We start from the raw sequence: 18,461 nt of genomic DNA, 5'->3' as shown, positions 1-18,461 counted from the left end.
GCCTTGGGCTATTTAAAAATTCCAAAAATCTGAGGGGTATTGTTCTAGCATTTTAGGGCCTCAAGAAAGTCAGTACATCAGGACTGATCATGTGTGCATGGACACATAGGATAACAGAGGGCTGTTTAAAAAAAAAACTCCCGTTTACAAGTTTGCTTGGAGCCTAAATTTTATACAAACTAAATATACACATTTGGGTTATTTTTTTACCAAAGAAATGTAACAGAATACATGATGACCTAGATTTATGAAGAGATTATTTGCAAAATTTCATAACCGTAACTAAGAAAAATGTGTTTTTTTTCCCCCCAAAATTTTCTGCATTTTTTTGTTTATATAAGGGGAAAAAACAAAACAAACAGTATTTAAAACCCCAAAAGAAAGCGCCGTCTCAAAAAATAACATTTTTATTTTGGTACAGCCTTGTCAGTCTCCTGGACTGGAGGGGGGTGAAAGCCACTGCAATCAAATCCGTTTATGGTTCACCACGGGAATATACAAATTACAGAGATATCTTTATGGTTAAATAACGGATATACCTGAGAGAAACATTCGATGGAGCCCACCAGAAAGATCAGGTCCTTTACCAGGTCGGAAACTCGCATACGGAACTCTCCAAAGTCATCCGTTTCTTCAGGAACCCCTTCCTGCAAAAAAACATAGTTGTTATTGAGATAGATAGAGATAGGATATACATTCACCACCACCAATTTTATACATTTTTAATAATTGTTAAACAAGACATCAAACTACTTTATTTTTAGTGATAGTAAAGTCTTATTTGAATTTTTTTGCTTAAAAATATCAAACATGTTATACTTACCTGCTCTGTGCAGTGGTTTTGCACAGAGCAGCCCCGATCCTCCTCTTCTCGTGTCCCCCACTAGCGCTCCTGCCTCCTGCTGAGTGCCCACAAAGCAAGCAGCTTGTGGTGGGGGCACCCAAGCCACTGCTCTGTGTGTCCATTTAGACAAAGCCATGGCTTGGCCCCACCCCCACTCTCTCCTCGCTGACAGCAGCGGGAGCCAATGGCAACCGCTGCTGTGTCTCAGCCAATCAGAAGGGAGAGTACCCGGACTTTATACAGACTACCCAAGAAACAAAAGGTCTGTGCGCTGCACTGACAGATCAGAAAATGGAAAATTCAGGGTAACCACTATGGGCAACACAGCTCGTACTTTTACAGACACGTTTAAGCACAGGGCCTCTTTTTATTACAAGGGTAGAAACAAAAGGACTAATGAATATGAATGAATAATGAAATTGTTATTTTTTACAGCTTTGCCTGAATTTCAATAAAAAAAGTCTAGATGTTTTCATGGTGTGACTCAGAGAGGGGGTATCTTGATGCTTTACAAAATTGTTTATCCAAATGGTAAAATGCCCTATATGTTGGGAATGGGATCTGGGACAGGAAATCAAGTTATCCGATTGGTGGTCCTGGTCCACACAGACTTATAAAAGCATGATGAATATGGACCTTGTGGCATCCGGCTACAAGGTTTTGTCCCGATGGTACCTGGTTCCAGATCGTCTTTCTAAAATGTATTCAGGTACCTCCTCGTCTTTCAGAGGCTGTGGTAAGCCTGGCACAATGTTTCATACCTGGTAGACATGTGCCAAGGTTCGCCGTTTCTGGGTGAGAGTTCATACACTGACTGATCTAGTCCGTGACACATGTAAAGAACCCCAGAATGGCCCTTCTCAATAAGTCTATTGCCGAAATCCCCAAACATACCCAGACCCTCGTATACTTGCTTTTCTTGCGGCAAAAATCGCCTGGAAGAAGCCAGTAGTAGGCTTGGCAGTTACTAAAAGTAAGCGGACCTGGATCACATTACACGAAAAGCTGGTCAGCATACTGAAAGACAGATCTGCTAGGTTTGATCGCGTTCGGGACCCTTGGCTCAAATACCTCCAACCTTCAGACGTTTAAAGAGCGAGGGTTGGGGTTGTGGGCTCTCTGACAAATCTCTTGGGTAACTTTCCCTTGTCCTCGCACCTCCCCCCGCTTTTTTTCATCTTCCCGTTTGCCCTCTCTTTCTACTTTAAACCTTCATGATTTTTTGATTTTTATATTTGCTATGTGATATGGAATATTTGTAAGAGTTTGTGATCCAAGTCGGACCGGCTGGCCAGTGGATTATGTAAATGCTGGCCTATTATATCCCCCCCCCATGTCCCCAGCATGGGTTATCTCAGTGCCCTAATAGGCTAGTTTATCTTTGTGTGTCAGACATGTTTTTTGTGTTCAGTTATCTATAGAAGTTGATATTACGATGTTATTTTGTTGGCTCTGCCTGCCATTGATATGTTTATTTCACCCACCTGCGCTGTGGAACCATATCTTATCTATATTCCAATACTATCGTTGGTGTAAGAGTTGTACACTCTAGACTCATTTTGCATAGAATTCTAATTCAAATATTGAAAAAGGAGATGAGGAACAACATGTCATGACAACTTACATGGTCTGGATCAAGCTGACAGTGCCTAGCTAAGGCATGGAGAAGCCGTTGTATATATGGTTTAAAGATACTATTCAGCACGGCATCATTTATTTTATAAAGATGTTCTCCAAGTCTGTACCAAAAGTTAAAGGAGATTTCAACCACCTATTAAAAGAGCAGATAAAAGACAAAAGTTCATAAAGGTAGAAGAACCAAAAAGTCAAGGTGAATAAAACTAAAACAAAACAAAAACGCAAAAAGGGGGGGGGGGGTGATTGTTGTATAAAAGAAAAACAATTGGGACCAAAAAAAAAAAAAAAACATAAATGAAATAAAAATCTAGTTATGGATGTTACAAGTCACCATCCTTTGTATTCCATAAACTCACATTTTCAGATTCTGTGGTTCTCTTATTCTGGTAAACATGCATTAACAGTTTAGCCAATTAGATAAACTTCACCCTGACGTTGTGCTATGTAAAATTCCTTTAAAGACCAAGCTCAGCTTTGGACCATGTTACATATTCCAGCCCTATTTAGTGTGGAACATGTAACATGTTCCAGCTCCTGACCCTTCTCCCCCCCCACCTCCTGTGACAGCAGGCAGGGATTCTTCTCCCCACACTCGCTGTCACTCCACCCACACAACCATATCGTTCATTAACAGATTCCTCTGAATGAATAAACTACAAACACCATCTGGCAACGTGGCAGACAGACTTGGTGGTTTCAATAAGCTGCAGGTGCACTAATGAGCGCACTCGTGGTCCACTGACACATCTTCCAAACAGAAAGCATATACAAAAAAGGTATGGGCTGAAAGCCAGGAGGACATGTCTGCAGGAGCCCACATAAATGCATTTATTATTTTTCTGTAGAATGAACTTATCCTTTAAAAAATACTTAATAAGGACTCTCACCCTTGCAGTTCCTGTTTTCTCTAAACCAATTTCACCTACCTTATCACCTCCTAGTAGATTCACTACCAACCTTAAAACTTTAAAATCATGCTATTTTTGTTATACTTCAGGCCATCAAACAGCAGGATAACATGGGATCTCTGGGAGGTAGAGGCCTGAGGTCTAATATTTTCAACACTTTCTTGCTTCACTTAGGTAGAAGCAATTAGTAGAGGCAGCTGTCCACTGATCACCTTCAACCATACCTAGTCCAATAATAAATACTCTTGCTGTCACTGGTGTTTTTAACCTCTTGACAACCAAGGACGTCCCTGGGACGTCCTCGACTTTGTGCGGTGATATCTGAATGATGCCGCCAAATCCAGATGGTCACCAGTCATCTCTATGACCGTCGGAGGCCCGCTATGATGTCACCCAGAAGTAAACAGCCGCAATTGCGGCTGTCGGCCTGAGATCGGTGAATTTTTTTTCACAATCTTATTGACCCCGCATCTCTCAATAAAGAGTACCTGTTACACTGATTCATATTACAAGGGATGTTTACATTCCTTGTAATAAGAATAAAAGTGATAAAAAAAAACAAAAAAATGAAGTAAAATAAAAAAAAAATATATATATATATATATATATATATATATATATATATATTATATATATATATTTTTTTTTAAACGCCCCTGTCCCCGGTAGCTAACGCGCAGAAGCGAACAGCATGCAAGTCCCGCCCACATATGTAAACGCCGTTCAAACCCCACATGTGAGGTATCATCGCGTACGTTAGAGCGTGTGCAACAATTCTAGCACTAGACCTCTGCAACTCGAAAATACTAACCTGTAAAAAATGTTAAAGCGTCGCCTATGGAGATTTTTAAGTACCGAAGTTTGGCGCCATTCCATGAGTGTGCGCAATTTTAAAGCGTGACATGTTAGGTATCTATTTACTCGGCGAAACATCTTTCACATTACACAAAAAAATTGGGCTAACTTTACCGTTTTGTTATTTTTTAAATCATGAAACCGTTTTTTTTTTTTTTTTTTTAAAAAAGGCGTTTCAAAAATTATTGCGCAAATACCGTGCGAGAAAAAAAAAGTTGCAATGACCGCCATTTTATTCTCTAGGGTGTCTGCTAAAAAAAATTATATAATGTTTGGGGGTTCTGATGAGAGACGTGCCAAAATAGGCCCGGTTGTAAAGTGGTTAAATATACTTGCGCGGATTTATTTTCTGCCAAATATGAGTGTAAATCAGATTACCTCATACTGTGGGTGGCCAGCACAGATTAGGAGAAGTTCCAGGGTTCGCAGGTTTCCAAGATCATGCCCTGGGGTAGACACAATTTTCTCCAAAAAGGTTTCACACAGCTCCGTAAACATCCTACAGTAATTTAACACCCTGAAAAAAAAATAAAAAAAAAAACAGAATACAGTTTAGCTCACCATAAAAAGTTCACTTTGTCACCACTTATCACCAAGCGTCCTGTCCTAAGACCTATTACACGTAAGCCAAATGTCACTGCTAACTTCAAGGGAAAAAATAAAAGGTCCAGCGTCTAATTTTCCCTCTTAATTTCTCTACAAAGCACACATTTACTATTTTGCTGCTCTGAGTAATTCAGCAGAAAAGGACATTCTTTACTACAGTTTAAATAACAGTAAACTCCAAGGTTGTGAAGGAGGGAGCTAATGAAGGCAGAAGGCCTGACGTGTTCCTATATACCGTTTGTTTTCCAAAACAGTAACAAGAGTGAAAGAGATAGAGGTCATTCACATTCTGTTTCCATACATTTTGCTTTAGGGCTGGGCATGTCTCAGGCAGCAGAGCCCAGAAGATGGTTCCACGGAATAAATATAGACTGGATTATTTTATAGGTTGTAGAGCTGGAGCAGAATTTTTGGAGTGAGACTAAAGTTAAAATTGAACTGAATATCTGGTTATTAAGATCCATAACCAACTTTCTAGAGCACAATGCAAATACTCACATGATGGTCAAACTTATTTGGTGTATAACTCTCACTTTTTTACCCTGAAAATAGAGGGTAAACTGTGCCTGCGTGTTATACGCAGGGGGCTGCAGAAAGTTTTTTTCCCCGAAACTTCCCTCTTAAAGTTAGGGTGCGTGTTATACGCCGATAAATACGGTAGGTCAAAATTAATCTTGTTGAAACAAGGAGTCTAAAGAACCAACATTGTAACATGTGAAATAAAAGCATTTTATAGCCTAATCAAAAATGTTGCACTAATGAGCGCAACATTTTACTCTAGTTAAAGCCGAGCTCCACTCTGAAGTGGAACTTCCGCTCATCAGAACCCTCCCCCCCCCCCCCCTTCCGTTGTCACATTCGACACCTTTCAGGGGGGTGCAGATACCTGTCTAAGGACAGGTATTTGCACCCACTTCCGGCCACACCGTCTGCGGGTAGACGTCAGATCCCCTTCCGCCCGCTGTGTTCTGGGAAACACTCGGCTCCCAGAACACAGCAGGAACCAGTGAGCACGGTGCAGTGCGACTCGTGCATGTGCCGTAGGGAACCGGGCAGTGAAGCCGGAGCGAAGAGATGCGACTCTGTATAGACATAGTTAAGGTTAAATTAAGACACTGGTCCTTCCAGTTCAACGTACGTGTGTGGGTAGGTGCGCGCGCATCACCACAATTTTCAATGTCTTTGTACATTGTGTTCGCCAAGGAACACATCTAAAACTTTTTTTATTATATAAAATTCGTCACTGACACTATCCAACCCTTTAGCAGTTTATTATTCTCATTCAACTTCATTGTGTGGCCTTGCATGTCTTTTTAGACACCAAAGATGAAATGGTTTTCTCCCAATGATACATTCCCTATTTAATGATTTTTTATTGTATTTCCATCTCCTATTAAGTGCCATTTCTCCAGAAAGAAAATGTCTTTACTCATTGGGGAGGTCCTCCAGTTCCTACATTAGCCCTGTTGGCCTTCTCTGGACTCTGTTCATTACAAGGACATTCTTCCTGAGGATTGGTGACCAAAACTGGATGGCAATTTTTATTTTATTTTCCCCCAGAAAAAAACGTTATTGAACATTTGCAAGCATACAGGTTCCACAAATTCTCAAAACATAGCATCCAGTACATCAAGTTATAGAACAGTAGACAATTACAGTTTTCAGCACTTTATAGCCCAAGGCAAATCCAAGCCCTTCAGTGTTAAATTTGAGGGCCCCACCAGTGGGCCGAAAGAGCAGGTATGAGAAGGTCCCACAGCTTGTTAATAGCTAGCTATCATACATTGACTGAATATAAAAATATTGCAACTGTCAACCTACCCAAAAATGTTGTTCGTGACTAGATCAACCAGAGCTAAACCAGGAATGTCAAGCCAGCCTCCCCAAACCCTATTAAAATTTGGCAAAGCATCCTCTGTGCCGATAGATGACCTGCTCATTTCGTAAAGTGGTGCCCACATGCGCAAGCCATTTCTTAAGGGGCATGGCACACTCAAGCTGTGGCTGAACCACAGATTTAGATAAAGTTGTAGAATTATAGTTTTATCCTATGAGCAAATCCCCTTTTTAATGCCTGCCAATACTTTGTTAGCCTTGCTTGTTGCATAGCAGAGTCATCTACTATGACTTTGCATTGAGATTGTAAGCTCCCAAGTGCATTACTTTACATTTTTCAATATTAAAACGTCATCTGCCATATAGCTGTCCACCCATCTATTTTAACGGTGTCTTCTTGTAAAGTTACTATATCCTGATGTGAAGTTATTTCTCTGCTTAGCTTTACATCACCAGCAAACACCGAGATTAAACTATTTACTCCAACCTCTAAATTGTTAAGGAGGTTAAAACAGAATTGGGCCCAGGACAGAATCTAATCAAGTCCCCAGAACCTCTCACTAGTCAGAGTATTTTGGCTGTATAAAACTGCTGACCACTGCAAAACTACAGACAGGCTTTTCCCATTTATATCCTCCCACAAAATCCGTGAATACCCTGCACAGGCAGCCAGCATAATGTTGACTATGACAATTGGGGCTTAGAAGTGACCTGAGTCAGCTGGCAGACGCTGGAAATACTCGAATGAAATGGTTGTGGTGTTCATATAGAAACACCCTTAAAGTATGCATGTACATGCCTATGGATAATAGGTTAGTTAGAAATGTTTCTGTGAGTACTATTGTAACTATGTGAGCATAAAACCAACTATTTTCTGATCACATGCGCCTTCCCTTCCTGCTTGATGAGACTTCACAGTGACTAGACAGTCTGAGGGCCAGTTCACACCACATGCAATCCAGTGTTTGTTTTTCTGCATCAAAAACACATGGAAAGTGCTTGCAGTTCCAGAAAAAAAAAAAAAATGTAGAACATGGTGAGAGAGTGAGTGAGTGTGAGAGAGAGTGAGAGTGAGAGTGAGAGTGAGAGTGAGAGAGAGAGTGAGAGTGTGAGAGCGTGAGAGTGAGAGAGAGAGTGTGAGAGCGTGAGAGAGTGAGCGTGAGAGAGTGAGCGTGAGAGAGTGAGCGTGACACAGACTGCTCATGGGCACAGAGCTGGTTCATGATCAGGCTCCGGTAAATATTTGGGGGGGGAGAGATAATCTTAATAGGTTTTTTTTTTTAATCTAAAGGCTGCATTCACAGCGGAACGATTCAAAGTCGTGCGCTTTCACGATTTTGTACAGGTCACCAATGTAAAAAGCTGAAACTGCCTGTAATCTGCCCCACAGAAGTTCATGTTTTTTTTTGAGCTTAAGACGTTTTTCGTGCGCTTTGCGTGACAAAATGCTTAGATGTGAACTGGTGCCATTGAAATTAATGAGATTTTGCTCTTTGGGCCTTTTTCAGTCGTTTTAAGAGTGATTTATGAGCTGAAAACGCTTAGGTGTGAATGCAGCCTAATGCAGAGAATGCATTAAGGTATAAAAACCAACAGTGATTTCTCAAACTGTGTGCCATTGCAAACAGATTTGCAGATGTGCCGTGGGAGTTTAGAAAAAGATTTTAAATTGCTAGAGTTTTGAAACCTTAACATATCGAAAAATTAAATGGTAAATAATAGTCGCAAAAGTAAAAAAAAGGATGTCGGGGGGGGATAGCGCGGGACTTTTGAGTGGTCAGGTAAGTATGAGGGGGGGGGGGGGGGGCGCAATTGTCGGATGTTTTTTCACCTTAATGCATAGAATACTTTAAGATGAAAAAACGTTTACCTTTACAACCCCTTTAAGTCTCAAGTAAATAACAACAAAAAAAAACTTCCTTTACCCTCCCCTGACTGAGCCCTGACCGCCTTTACGTATGATTTACACATTTTCCCAATCAGACACTGTAGCTCACAGAAAAAGTTTCAACAACAGAGGCAGTTGTGCCAATCCAGAATGCAGCGGGCAGGACTAGGTAGGTGTGGCCTGGTGATGCTTGACAAGCATCATCTCCGGTGTCACATTTGGCACCTTTCAGGGGGGGGGGGGGGGGGAGAAGATACCCGTCTAATACAGGTTTTTGTTCCGACTTCCAGCGAAAGAGTGCTGCAGAATCCGTGGCCAACTATGCCATGTCCGGTCCCTCCTCCGTTCCTCCCCTACTTTCTTCTGGGATACACAGACTCATCTTGAATATGCAGTTCAGTTTTGGTGACCTATGTCCTTAAACTAGAGACCAGAGAATGGAAACAACTAATAAGGGTGCTGGAGGACCTTAGATTTAAAGTACAAACGCTTCACTTCCTGATTCCCTCACCGAGAATGGCGGCAGGGGCAGCAGAGAGCCGAGCGATTGATCGGCTTCGGCTGCTGACATCGTGGGCACCCTGGACATATAAGTGTCCATTTATTAAAAGTCAGCAGCTGCAGTATTTGTAGCTGCTGGCTTTAATAAAAAAATTTAAGATGGGATATGATTGCAATATACAAATCTTTTAACCGTGACTGCAGTATTGGGGGGAAAAAACTGTTTCATCTAAGGTCTCTGAAAGACAGTCAGCCACGCAAAGAAGTTTGACGAGAAGCATTTACTTTGCTTAGGGGTTCTTTACTGTTAGAGCGGAAAAGATGTAAAAAAAAAAAAACTTCCACAGTTAGTGGTTTTAGCAGAGAGTGTACAAAAAGCTATTAGATGTGTTTTTCACTGAACAGAATACAGATGTATCCGACATTATAGCAACATGTGTGAGCAAACGTTGATCTGGATGGATCCCCGTCTTAATTCAACCTTAACCAACTGTAAGTTTTAATTAATTCTTACTTGTCCATGTCTTCTCGTGCCACTGCCATGTGATAGGCCACTTCAAGTGTGAGCACTCCCTGGAATAGCTGTGTTCCTAGGCTAAGGTGAGTCTCAATACTTTCAATGGCATAGAGTGCGGAACACACACAGTCAGATGCAGCTTCATGTAAATTGGACGATGTTTGGTCCTGTTGCTAAAACACAAAAAAAAAAAACAAGACTTACCGTACATTTAGTACACGGCAGATTACATATACATCGTGTGTGACAACATTAACCAGTAGTAAAAAAATAAAAAAATAAAAAATAAATGAAAAATAAATGAAAGAAAAAAAAAAAAACTTTCCCCCCAGGTATATGACAGTTTAGAGCCCAATCCAGCCAAAATTAATTCTTCAATACGGCATATAGTGTAGAAGGGTTTGAATTTCAGTTTTTACTGCTATGCCCCTGCTGGAGAGATTAATGACTGTAAAATCCTAATTTTGGAGTCTATTAAAGGAGCAAAAGTCTTTAAACTTCAAGTTATACTACCTCCAACAGGGAGATTGGACATTGAAAATAAACTATAGACCAGCCCAGGTTAACTCCTCCTACTACCAGCATGCATCCGTTTTGTAGTAACGCAGTATCAAGAGTATGGACACAGGGATGTCCCTCTTAGATTACAAGAAAAGAATTGTACAGCAAGTACAAAGATTCTACTTTTTTTTCCCTTCTTCACTGAGGGACAAAAGAAAAAAGAAAAAAAAACACACATCTGCCGGTTCACACTACAGCGACATGAAAGTCGGCACGACTTTGCGAGGCAACTTCGAATCGCCTCCAGGACAGGCAACTTTGGCTGTGGCCAATCAAACAATAATCAGCTCTGTGGGAGGGAGGGGTTTGCCTGAGAAAACTATTTTCTCTTCCTGTAAAGTTGCTTCAGTTAAGACAGTCTCTAGATTATAAAAACTTCATTATTTCCTTAATTGATATCTTTAGAGCAATGTCAAATCTTAAGTGTGTCTGATCTGTATATCAGAGACCTGCTCAAGATGGTCTAAACATGCTGATAATCATTTTTTGGGTCTCAGCCTGGGAATAAGAAAAGGGAGAGGAGTGGAGATCTGCTTGAAAAAGTTGGAAAATAAAAAAGAAGTTCCTCTTTTATGATAATATTCCATAGTAGCAAATAAGATTAACTGATACAACAGAATCAAAATCATACAAATATCACAAAACAGGGGATGTTACAATGTGTCACTACAGACCAACATATATACAATGTTAAAACACATGCTTACAGGTACTATATCATAAATAAAAAGACCAAAGAGCTGAAACAATGTTAAATCAGCTCAGACAGCGATATAAACAATCCAAAAGAAAAAAAATACTGCAGAACTCTTCTGCAACTTTGGAGAGCTTTCAAAGAGGGACTCAACTCAGCAATGGGTCATGATTGGAGGAGATCAAACAAACCCACATGGGGCACAGTGGCTCAGGTGGCGCTGCCCTTAAATACAAAAATAGAGCACTCCTATAAATGGGGGACCCCAAGTTTGGAAGCTGAATATACAAAGTTCAAAAAGAGTACTAGTTCTGGGCTCAGATATACTGTAGTATAAACTGGCAGAATTGGCAATTGGTTAATGAAAACATATGCCCAGGAGCAAAACAGCAGCAGCATCATCATCATGCTTTTCTTCTCTTCAGGTTTCTTTTGACTACATAACTGAATGCCATGCATACAAGATAATACATATTTATTGGAAAATGAACCATACAGAACTACAAAGAAATATGTGCTGCGTTGAATGATTAACCTGTGTAGTCACTGAAGAGAAGGTGTTTTGCGTGGTACATTATGCAGACAACTCAAGCTGAACGCAAAAAGTGAATAACTCCTGGGGAACCGCAGGCAATTCTGGTGACTTAGTCTTTGTCTGCGTCTTTTTAGACACAGAATTCTGTTGATCTTTAACTTACCAGGACCTGGAAGAGCAGCATCAAGAGACGGTTGTTAGCCATGAAATTGCTGTCTAGGACCCCCAAGTTAAACCAGCTGCCTAAACATTTGAATGTCTTAATCAGCATCTTTTCATTGTCCATTGCTTTCTCCACACAATTCATCTTGGAAAAGAAAAAAAGAAAGTACAAAATCATATTATTGGTTTAACCCTTCCACAATTGGATCAATGTTTCAATTTTACATACACCTAAAAAAAAAAAAAAAAAAGTTACAGGCTTGGAAATTTCCCCCCCCCCGCCCGCCAACCAAGATATATTATAAATAAGCAGAGAACCTGTAAAATACAAACATAAGATGGTTGTCGCCAATTCAGTTACACAAGATACATCTCCCATTTCCATTGGGACTGTGCAGGTCAAAATATGTTAAGCCCTAAAATTGCATGCACCCAGGAAGAAATGGCTAAACAAAAACAATGCCCAAAACTGTCCATAAACCAAAAAAAAAAAAAAATAAAAAAAAAAAAAGAAGAAGATTATATATACTCTATATCTATCATTTTAGACTTTCAAGCGGAGTTTCACCCAAAAATGTAACATCCGCTTTAAGTGGTGGTGACCCCTGAAATGCCGCATATCGTTTTAGAGGCATCCAACTCCCACTTCCTCTCGGGGCACGGCACCGGAAGGAAATTTACCTCTCCTCCTTCCCTCCCTGCAATCTTCTGGGACACATCACAGGTTTCAGAAAGTTGCCCGGCCATTCACGTCGCACCCAGTTACAATGCCGGCACCGAAGAGATTATGTATTTTTATTACTCTAAGCCAGGGGTCTCCATAACTTCGAAAAAAAGGGCAAGATTACTGTCCTTGAGACTTTAAGGGGGCCGGATAGTGGCTCGTGGGAGTAGAAAATGCCACGATCGCAATGAGAGTAAATACCCCCTCATTGGTTTTAATGGAAGAATAGTGGCCCATGACTGGTATCAGTGGCACGATTAGTGCCCCAAGGACCAGATAAAAGCAAGCAAAGGGTTGCGTCCAGCCCCCGGACCATTTTGCAGATCACCGATCCAAGCAATTATTTTTGCTTATTTTATGTATCACAAGGGTACCGACATGTGATTATTGTGCACTTACGGGTTCTTTATAACTTCCCTGCACAGAGAGCAAGCAGATCAGGGACAAAAGCTACCAAACAATTTTTACCTATCCAGAGAGGGTCAGGATCTGATAGTTCTAAAATCAGGAAATTCCCCCAGGTAAGCCCAGGAAGTGTCGTGGGAGGGGTGTCTGGTCACCTATAACATTTTTACAAACCATAGTCCAACAAAAAAAAAGGGGGGGGGGGAATAACCCTCCCACCAACACAGAATTTTAAATGAAAAAGTATGACTTGAAGCCACTTTGTCACTGCAGAGATCTGTACAAATACAATCCATGGTCAGAATAAAACATATAGCCAACAATTATACTGCAAACACTTTCCACAGATTCTTACCAGAAGAGACACTACAGTACTAGAATAATAAGCCAAGTCCTCAATGATCTCAGATCGCCGGTTAGCACCAATACGCAGAGATCGGCTATGGACTTCTTCTGGTAGCACAGTAAGAATCTCCAAGAGGAAGGACAATGATGCTGGGTCATTACCATAGCTAGAAGGAAAAACAAAACATCACAGAGGAAATGTAATATACAATCACTAACCCACAAATGAAGTGGCACATATGACACAAAGGTCTGGATGGTTAGGCATATACTGTACGCAAGTACTTACGATTCTACAAGCGTTTGTACACAGCCTTTCCAGGAAGCCATCTGCAGGGCAAGATCTGCTATTGCTAAAGCCAGCTACAAAAACAAAAATATTTTTTGTTAAACCTTTGTAGCACATCCGATATAGATCTCTATCGAGATATATTCCAAACAGCACATCTATCTAGAGAATACATTTTATATTGTATTTTTTTTATTTTTATTTAATGTTTGGGGTGGGGGGGTTCTAAAATGATTTTCTAGCAAACAAAAAAAAAATGAAAAGGAAAAACGTTGATTTTTACATATAAGAGAGAAGTGTCAGAATTGACCCAGTTGGCAAATGGATAAGGTGGGCGTTTTCCTTCAATTAATGAGATTTTCTGTGAGAGTGCATGTTATCATGGACACATTCATTTGACAAACAAATGCTGACAAATTCTGTATTTCTAATTTAATAAAAACAACTTTTTTTTTTTTTTATAACAAGCATGCCTATACTTACCTGCTCTGTGCACAGTGGTTGTGCACAGAGCAGCCCTGATCCTGTTCTTCTGGGGAACCCAGCTGGCACTCCAGGCCCCCGCCTCTTCGGCAAGAGCCCCCACAGAAAGCCATTTTCCATAGAGGCACCTGGGCGCGCTCGCTCCCGAGTCCCATGCGTCGATTGACACAGACAGCAGATCTCAGCCTGCCCCCCGTGTCACAACTTTTGATTATCAATCTGTCCAGAGGAGTGAGACAGCGGCTCAGGTAAGAAAAAGGGGGGGGGGGGTGTCTGCAGAACAAAAGATATTTCACCTTAAAGATGACTTCAGTCCGCCTCTTTAAAATTTCAAAGTCAGCAGCTACACACACTGTAGCTGCTGACTTAACATTAGGACACTTACCTGTCCTGGAGTCCAGCAATGTTGTCATGTTTAAATCGGCTGGTCGGGTGCTGCCACCTCCATTGCTGGTAAAGGAACCCGGCAGTGTAGCCTTTCGGCTTCATGGCTGGGCTCCTACTGCGCTTTCGCAAAGCGTGCTGCGCTCTCTCAATGGCCCAGTAGAAGGAGAGGGAGGCCGAGCTGCTGACGCACTTCACTGCAACCCAGTCTACCCGGAACTGGGGACACAGGGTAACTGTAAAAACGGGAAATCAGATAGGCGGAGGGTGGAACTCCGCTTTAATGCATAATTTTAAGCCATTTCCCAGTCCAGTGTTTCCCAACTTTTTTTTCAGCCAAGTGACCCTTTCAAATTCTGCACAATCTCGAGGCACCCCATTCTAAAATGTAAAAAACTAAACTAATAGTTTTACATATTGCAGCAGCATTGGACATCCAACATTTGAGGCGATATATTCTTCCAAACCAAAAACACCTTTGTACCGTGGTACTGACTAGTATTCCAGCATTTCTCAGTTTCTCTCCCTCCTTCAGCTAATGTGACACCAGTGCTGACAGGGCAGGGGATGGGCAAACAAGCATGCTGTGCCAGGTGTCCTCCTTTCAACCAATGATGTCATTGGGTGTTACAACAATGGCGGCTAGAAAGTATTAATGATGCACAATAAAAACCTGTGGTTTTATGTAACAGGCAGGTTTGATCCACCCGCTGGCTTGTTTACATTTTTGGAAACATTTTAGGCATTTTGCCAAGGCACCCCTGAAGAAACCTGAAGGCACCCTGGTTGAAAAAGGTTGTCACCGTCTAAACATATAACAGTGCTACAATAAAGCAAACCTTACCTGAGTTACAATAACAGGAGACATGTCCTTCAAGTTCTGGATATGTGATAACAAGGAGTCCCGCAGGGAAGAATGGGAGTCTGCGGGCAGCTCATAAAATGATGTCTGAATTTTCATCTTCATGGTTTGTGCAGCAAAATAGCAGGACTCGACATCCTGATGAATCTGTAACAATTGGTCAGAGATCTCCCATGCATACACCTAAGAAATGACAAGAAAAACACGTTAGCCAGCACTAAATCACAGGTTAACCCCTAAGCTGTTGGACTTCTATTTAAAGCGGGAGTTCACCCATTTCTAAAAAATTTTTTTTTCTTCCCCTAGATTCCTGCTCGTTCGGTCTAGGGGAATCGGCTATTTGTATTAAAATAGGTGCAGTACTTACCCGTTTTCGAGCTGCATCTTCTTCCGTCGCTTCCGGGTATGGTCTTCGGGAGCGGGCGTTCCTTCTTGATTGACAGGCTTCCGAGAGGCTTCCGACGGTCGCATCCATCGCGTCACTCGTAGCCGAAAGAAGCCGAACGTCGGTGCGGCTCTATACTGCGCCTGCGCACCGACGTTCGGCTTCTTTCGGAAAATCGTGACGCGATGGATGCGACCGTCGGAAGCCTCTCGGAAACCTGTCAATCAAGAAGGAACGCCCATTCCCGAAGCCCATACCCGGAAGCGACGGAGAGGATGCGTCTCGTAAACGGGTAAGTACTGCACCTATTTTTAAATAAATAGCCGATTCCCCTAGTAATAACGAGCAGGAATCTAAGGGGGAAAAGTGCCCTCTAAGGGTGAACCCCCGCTTTAAACATATTCATAATAAGTGTTTATTTTATTTTTAAGCTCAGGATCTGTGGAAATAAAAGATGGTACTAACGATTTTACACATATCATAAAAACATAATACATTCCATAAACACGCAAAAATGTTAAAGCGGGAGTTCACCCATGTATTAAATTTTTTTTTTTCTCCCCTTAGATTCCTGCTCGTTCGGTCTAGGGGAATCGGCTATTTGTATTAAAATACGAGCAGTACTTACCCGTTTTCGAGCTGCATCTTCTTCCGTCGCTTCCGGGTATGGGTCTTCGGGAGCGGGCGTTCCTTCTTGATTGACAATCTTCCGAGAGGCTTCCGACGGTCGCATCCATCGCGTCACTCGTAGCCGAAAGAAGCCGAACGTCGGTGCGGCTCTATACTGCGCCTGCGCACCGACGTTCGGCTTCTTTCGGAAAATCGTGACGCGATGGATGCGACCGTCGGAAGCCTCTCGGAAGACTGTCAATCAAGAAGGAACGCCCATTCCCGCAGCCCATACCCGGAAGCGACGGAGAGGATGCATCTCGTAAACGGGTAAGTACTGCACATATTTTAAAACAAATAGCCGATTCCCCTAGACAAAACGAGCAGGAATCTAAGGGGGAAAAGTGCCCTCTAAGGGTGAACCCCCGCTTTAACTCATAAAAACAAACAAGGTTTCTAGTCTTCCTAAGTTTACAAAAACGCATATTGTACATTTGTGTTAAAAGAAAGATCCATGCAAAAGTGTACAAAGTCAAATAACACTAACGCATTTCGTTACATTACCCATTCACCATTATACTTGAACACCACCCTAAAATTATTGCTAAGCATTTAATGTGTGCAAAGATAACATACTATGCAGCATAATTAGGTGTGGTTGTGTGTGTATGGATTTAATTATTTGATTTATTGCTCAGGTTTAATTCCTTGAAATTATTTACTTAATTGTATTGCAATCACACGAGTCAGAAAAGTTCCCCTGAGCACCTGCATAAAAAGGAGGTAAAAGCCCTGGTCCCCACTGATGTGTTCCAAAAATGCAAGGAATCGCATGGCAAGTGAACCAACATGAATTTCTGTGGAGGCCGTTCACCTAAATGCAGTGCGAATCCAATAACATTTTTAAAAAAATCCTGTGAGAGTTTACAGTAGTGCGTTGCAATTTAATTTGTAGCTCCATATACTTGAAAGTAAACTGCATGCAGATCGCTTATCTGTTCTAGATCAAGACGATTCCAGTATGTTTTCTGCAAGTCTTTGCTTTATTCCTCATCTCCTATCCCAAAACAACCCATAAATGCCATTTAATTCACCCATGCCTGTCCCCATGCTTTATTTTGCCGAGAGATCTCTTTGAAAAACACCCTTTGGCATTTCTGGCTGTGATCATCTTGAATAAGGGCAGATGATTCATGTAGCATTTACTTCCTGGAATCCATATGCCCTTGGCTCAGGCATGCAGGCAGGAGGGTGTACTTAGCTGAGAAAACCAAACCCCTTCCACCTTCCTGAAGACTCCTTGAATGTATGACATTTGCCTAGGCATTGAAACCAGGAAGTAACTGAAGAAATGAAAAAAAAAATGTTTAAAACAAGTAAATATGATGTATTTTCCGATTTATTAATGCACAAGAATTAAAAATATTCAATGTTGATTGAGAGAGTGAAGGTACGCTGTAAAAATTTCACCGCAAAATGGATTCAACTCGTACCGCATTAGTGTGAAAGTAGGCTTAAGGTACCTCCCATCCAACAAGATCAGTGCATAATGGCGCAGATATCGGCTATTAGGCCTCATGCACACGGTACATTTTTACAGCTGCCGTTTTAGGCTTCAGGTGTTTTTTCTACAACCAGTAGTCTCCGAAGAACGTTATTCTAGGTGTCCATGCACACGTAGGCTTTTATCAGCATTTTTTGGCAGGCGCATTTTTTGTCTTCAAAAAAACCTGAGAACTATTGGGTTTTAAGAGGAGTTTTCCAGCTGTAAAAAAACTCTAAAAGCTTATAAACATCCCAAAAATTTGGCTATTCTGCGTTTATCATTGTTTTTGAGCCATAGGCTTTTATGGGAGTAAAGTTTTAAAAAATAAATAAAATAAACTTAAATACGCTACTGCAAAAACGCTGAAAAACTCATTCCACAGCCAACACTACTGACGTTTTTTAGAACGTCCAGTGTGCACGAGGCCTTATGCTTATTACAACCTCTCCCAACATTACAGCTCTCTAGTTTTACCTACATTGCAAGATGTGATGCCGCGTACACACGTATGGGTTTCCCGGCAGACTTTTTACAGCTGGGAAACCCGAGAACCTGCTCGTTCAGCCTTTTCTCCTTACACACGGCCGGTTTCCTGGCAGAAAAACTGCCATGAGAGCTTTGGCCGGGAATCCCGGCCGTGTGTATGCTCCACCGCAGTGCTTCCCATAGAAAAACTGCCGGGAAAAAGACCGCCGGAAAACACGGCAGGGAAAAAAAAGAGAACATGTTCTCATTATTCCCGCCGGTTTTCCAGTCGGGAAAACTGCCATGGAGCATACACACGGACAGTTTTCCGAACTAAAAGCAGTCATGGCAGTTTTCCCGACTGGAAACCTGGTTGTGTGTACGAGGCATAAGAAGTATAATTTTTTACTAGGAGTTTC

The 18,461-nt window shown here is 41.5% G+C and overlaps 1 protein-coding gene across 4 annotated transcripts in view; it reads right to left on the bottom strand.

The window, feature by feature from the left end:
- Window positions 1–18,461, bottom strand: part of TNPO3 (transportin 3) — a 59,162-nt gene that overhangs the window by 23,859 nt on the left and 16,842 nt on the right. For all 4 annotated transcript variants that reach the window (XM_040343220.1, XM_040343222.1, XM_040343223.1 and 1 more), the window contains exons 2-9: window positions 15,020–15,220; window positions 13,309–13,382; window positions 13,030–13,186; window positions 11,547–11,690; window positions 9,591–9,766; window positions 4,624–4,762; window positions 2,469–2,615; window positions 540–647 (exon numbers count right to left, since the gene is read on the bottom strand). In XM_040343220.1, the coding sequence (XP_040199154.1) occupies window positions 540–647; window positions 2,469–2,615; window positions 4,624–4,762; window positions 9,591–9,766; window positions 11,547–11,690; window positions 13,030–13,186; window positions 13,309–13,382; window positions 15,020–15,220 (1,146 nt within the window). The remainder of the gene's footprint in view (window positions 1–539; window positions 648–2,468; window positions 2,616–4,623; window positions 4,763–9,590; window positions 9,767–11,546; window positions 11,691–13,029; window positions 13,187–13,308; window positions 13,383–15,019; window positions 15,221–18,461) is intronic.

Source organism: Rana temporaria, chromosome 3, assembly GCF_905171775.1.
Source record: "Rana temporaria chromosome 3, aRanTem1.1, whole genome shotgun sequence".
Classification (NCBI taxonomy): Eukaryota; Metazoa; Chordata; class Amphibia; order Anura; family Ranidae; genus Rana; species Rana temporaria.
This window is presented reverse-complemented; position numbering and strand designations above follow the sequence as displayed.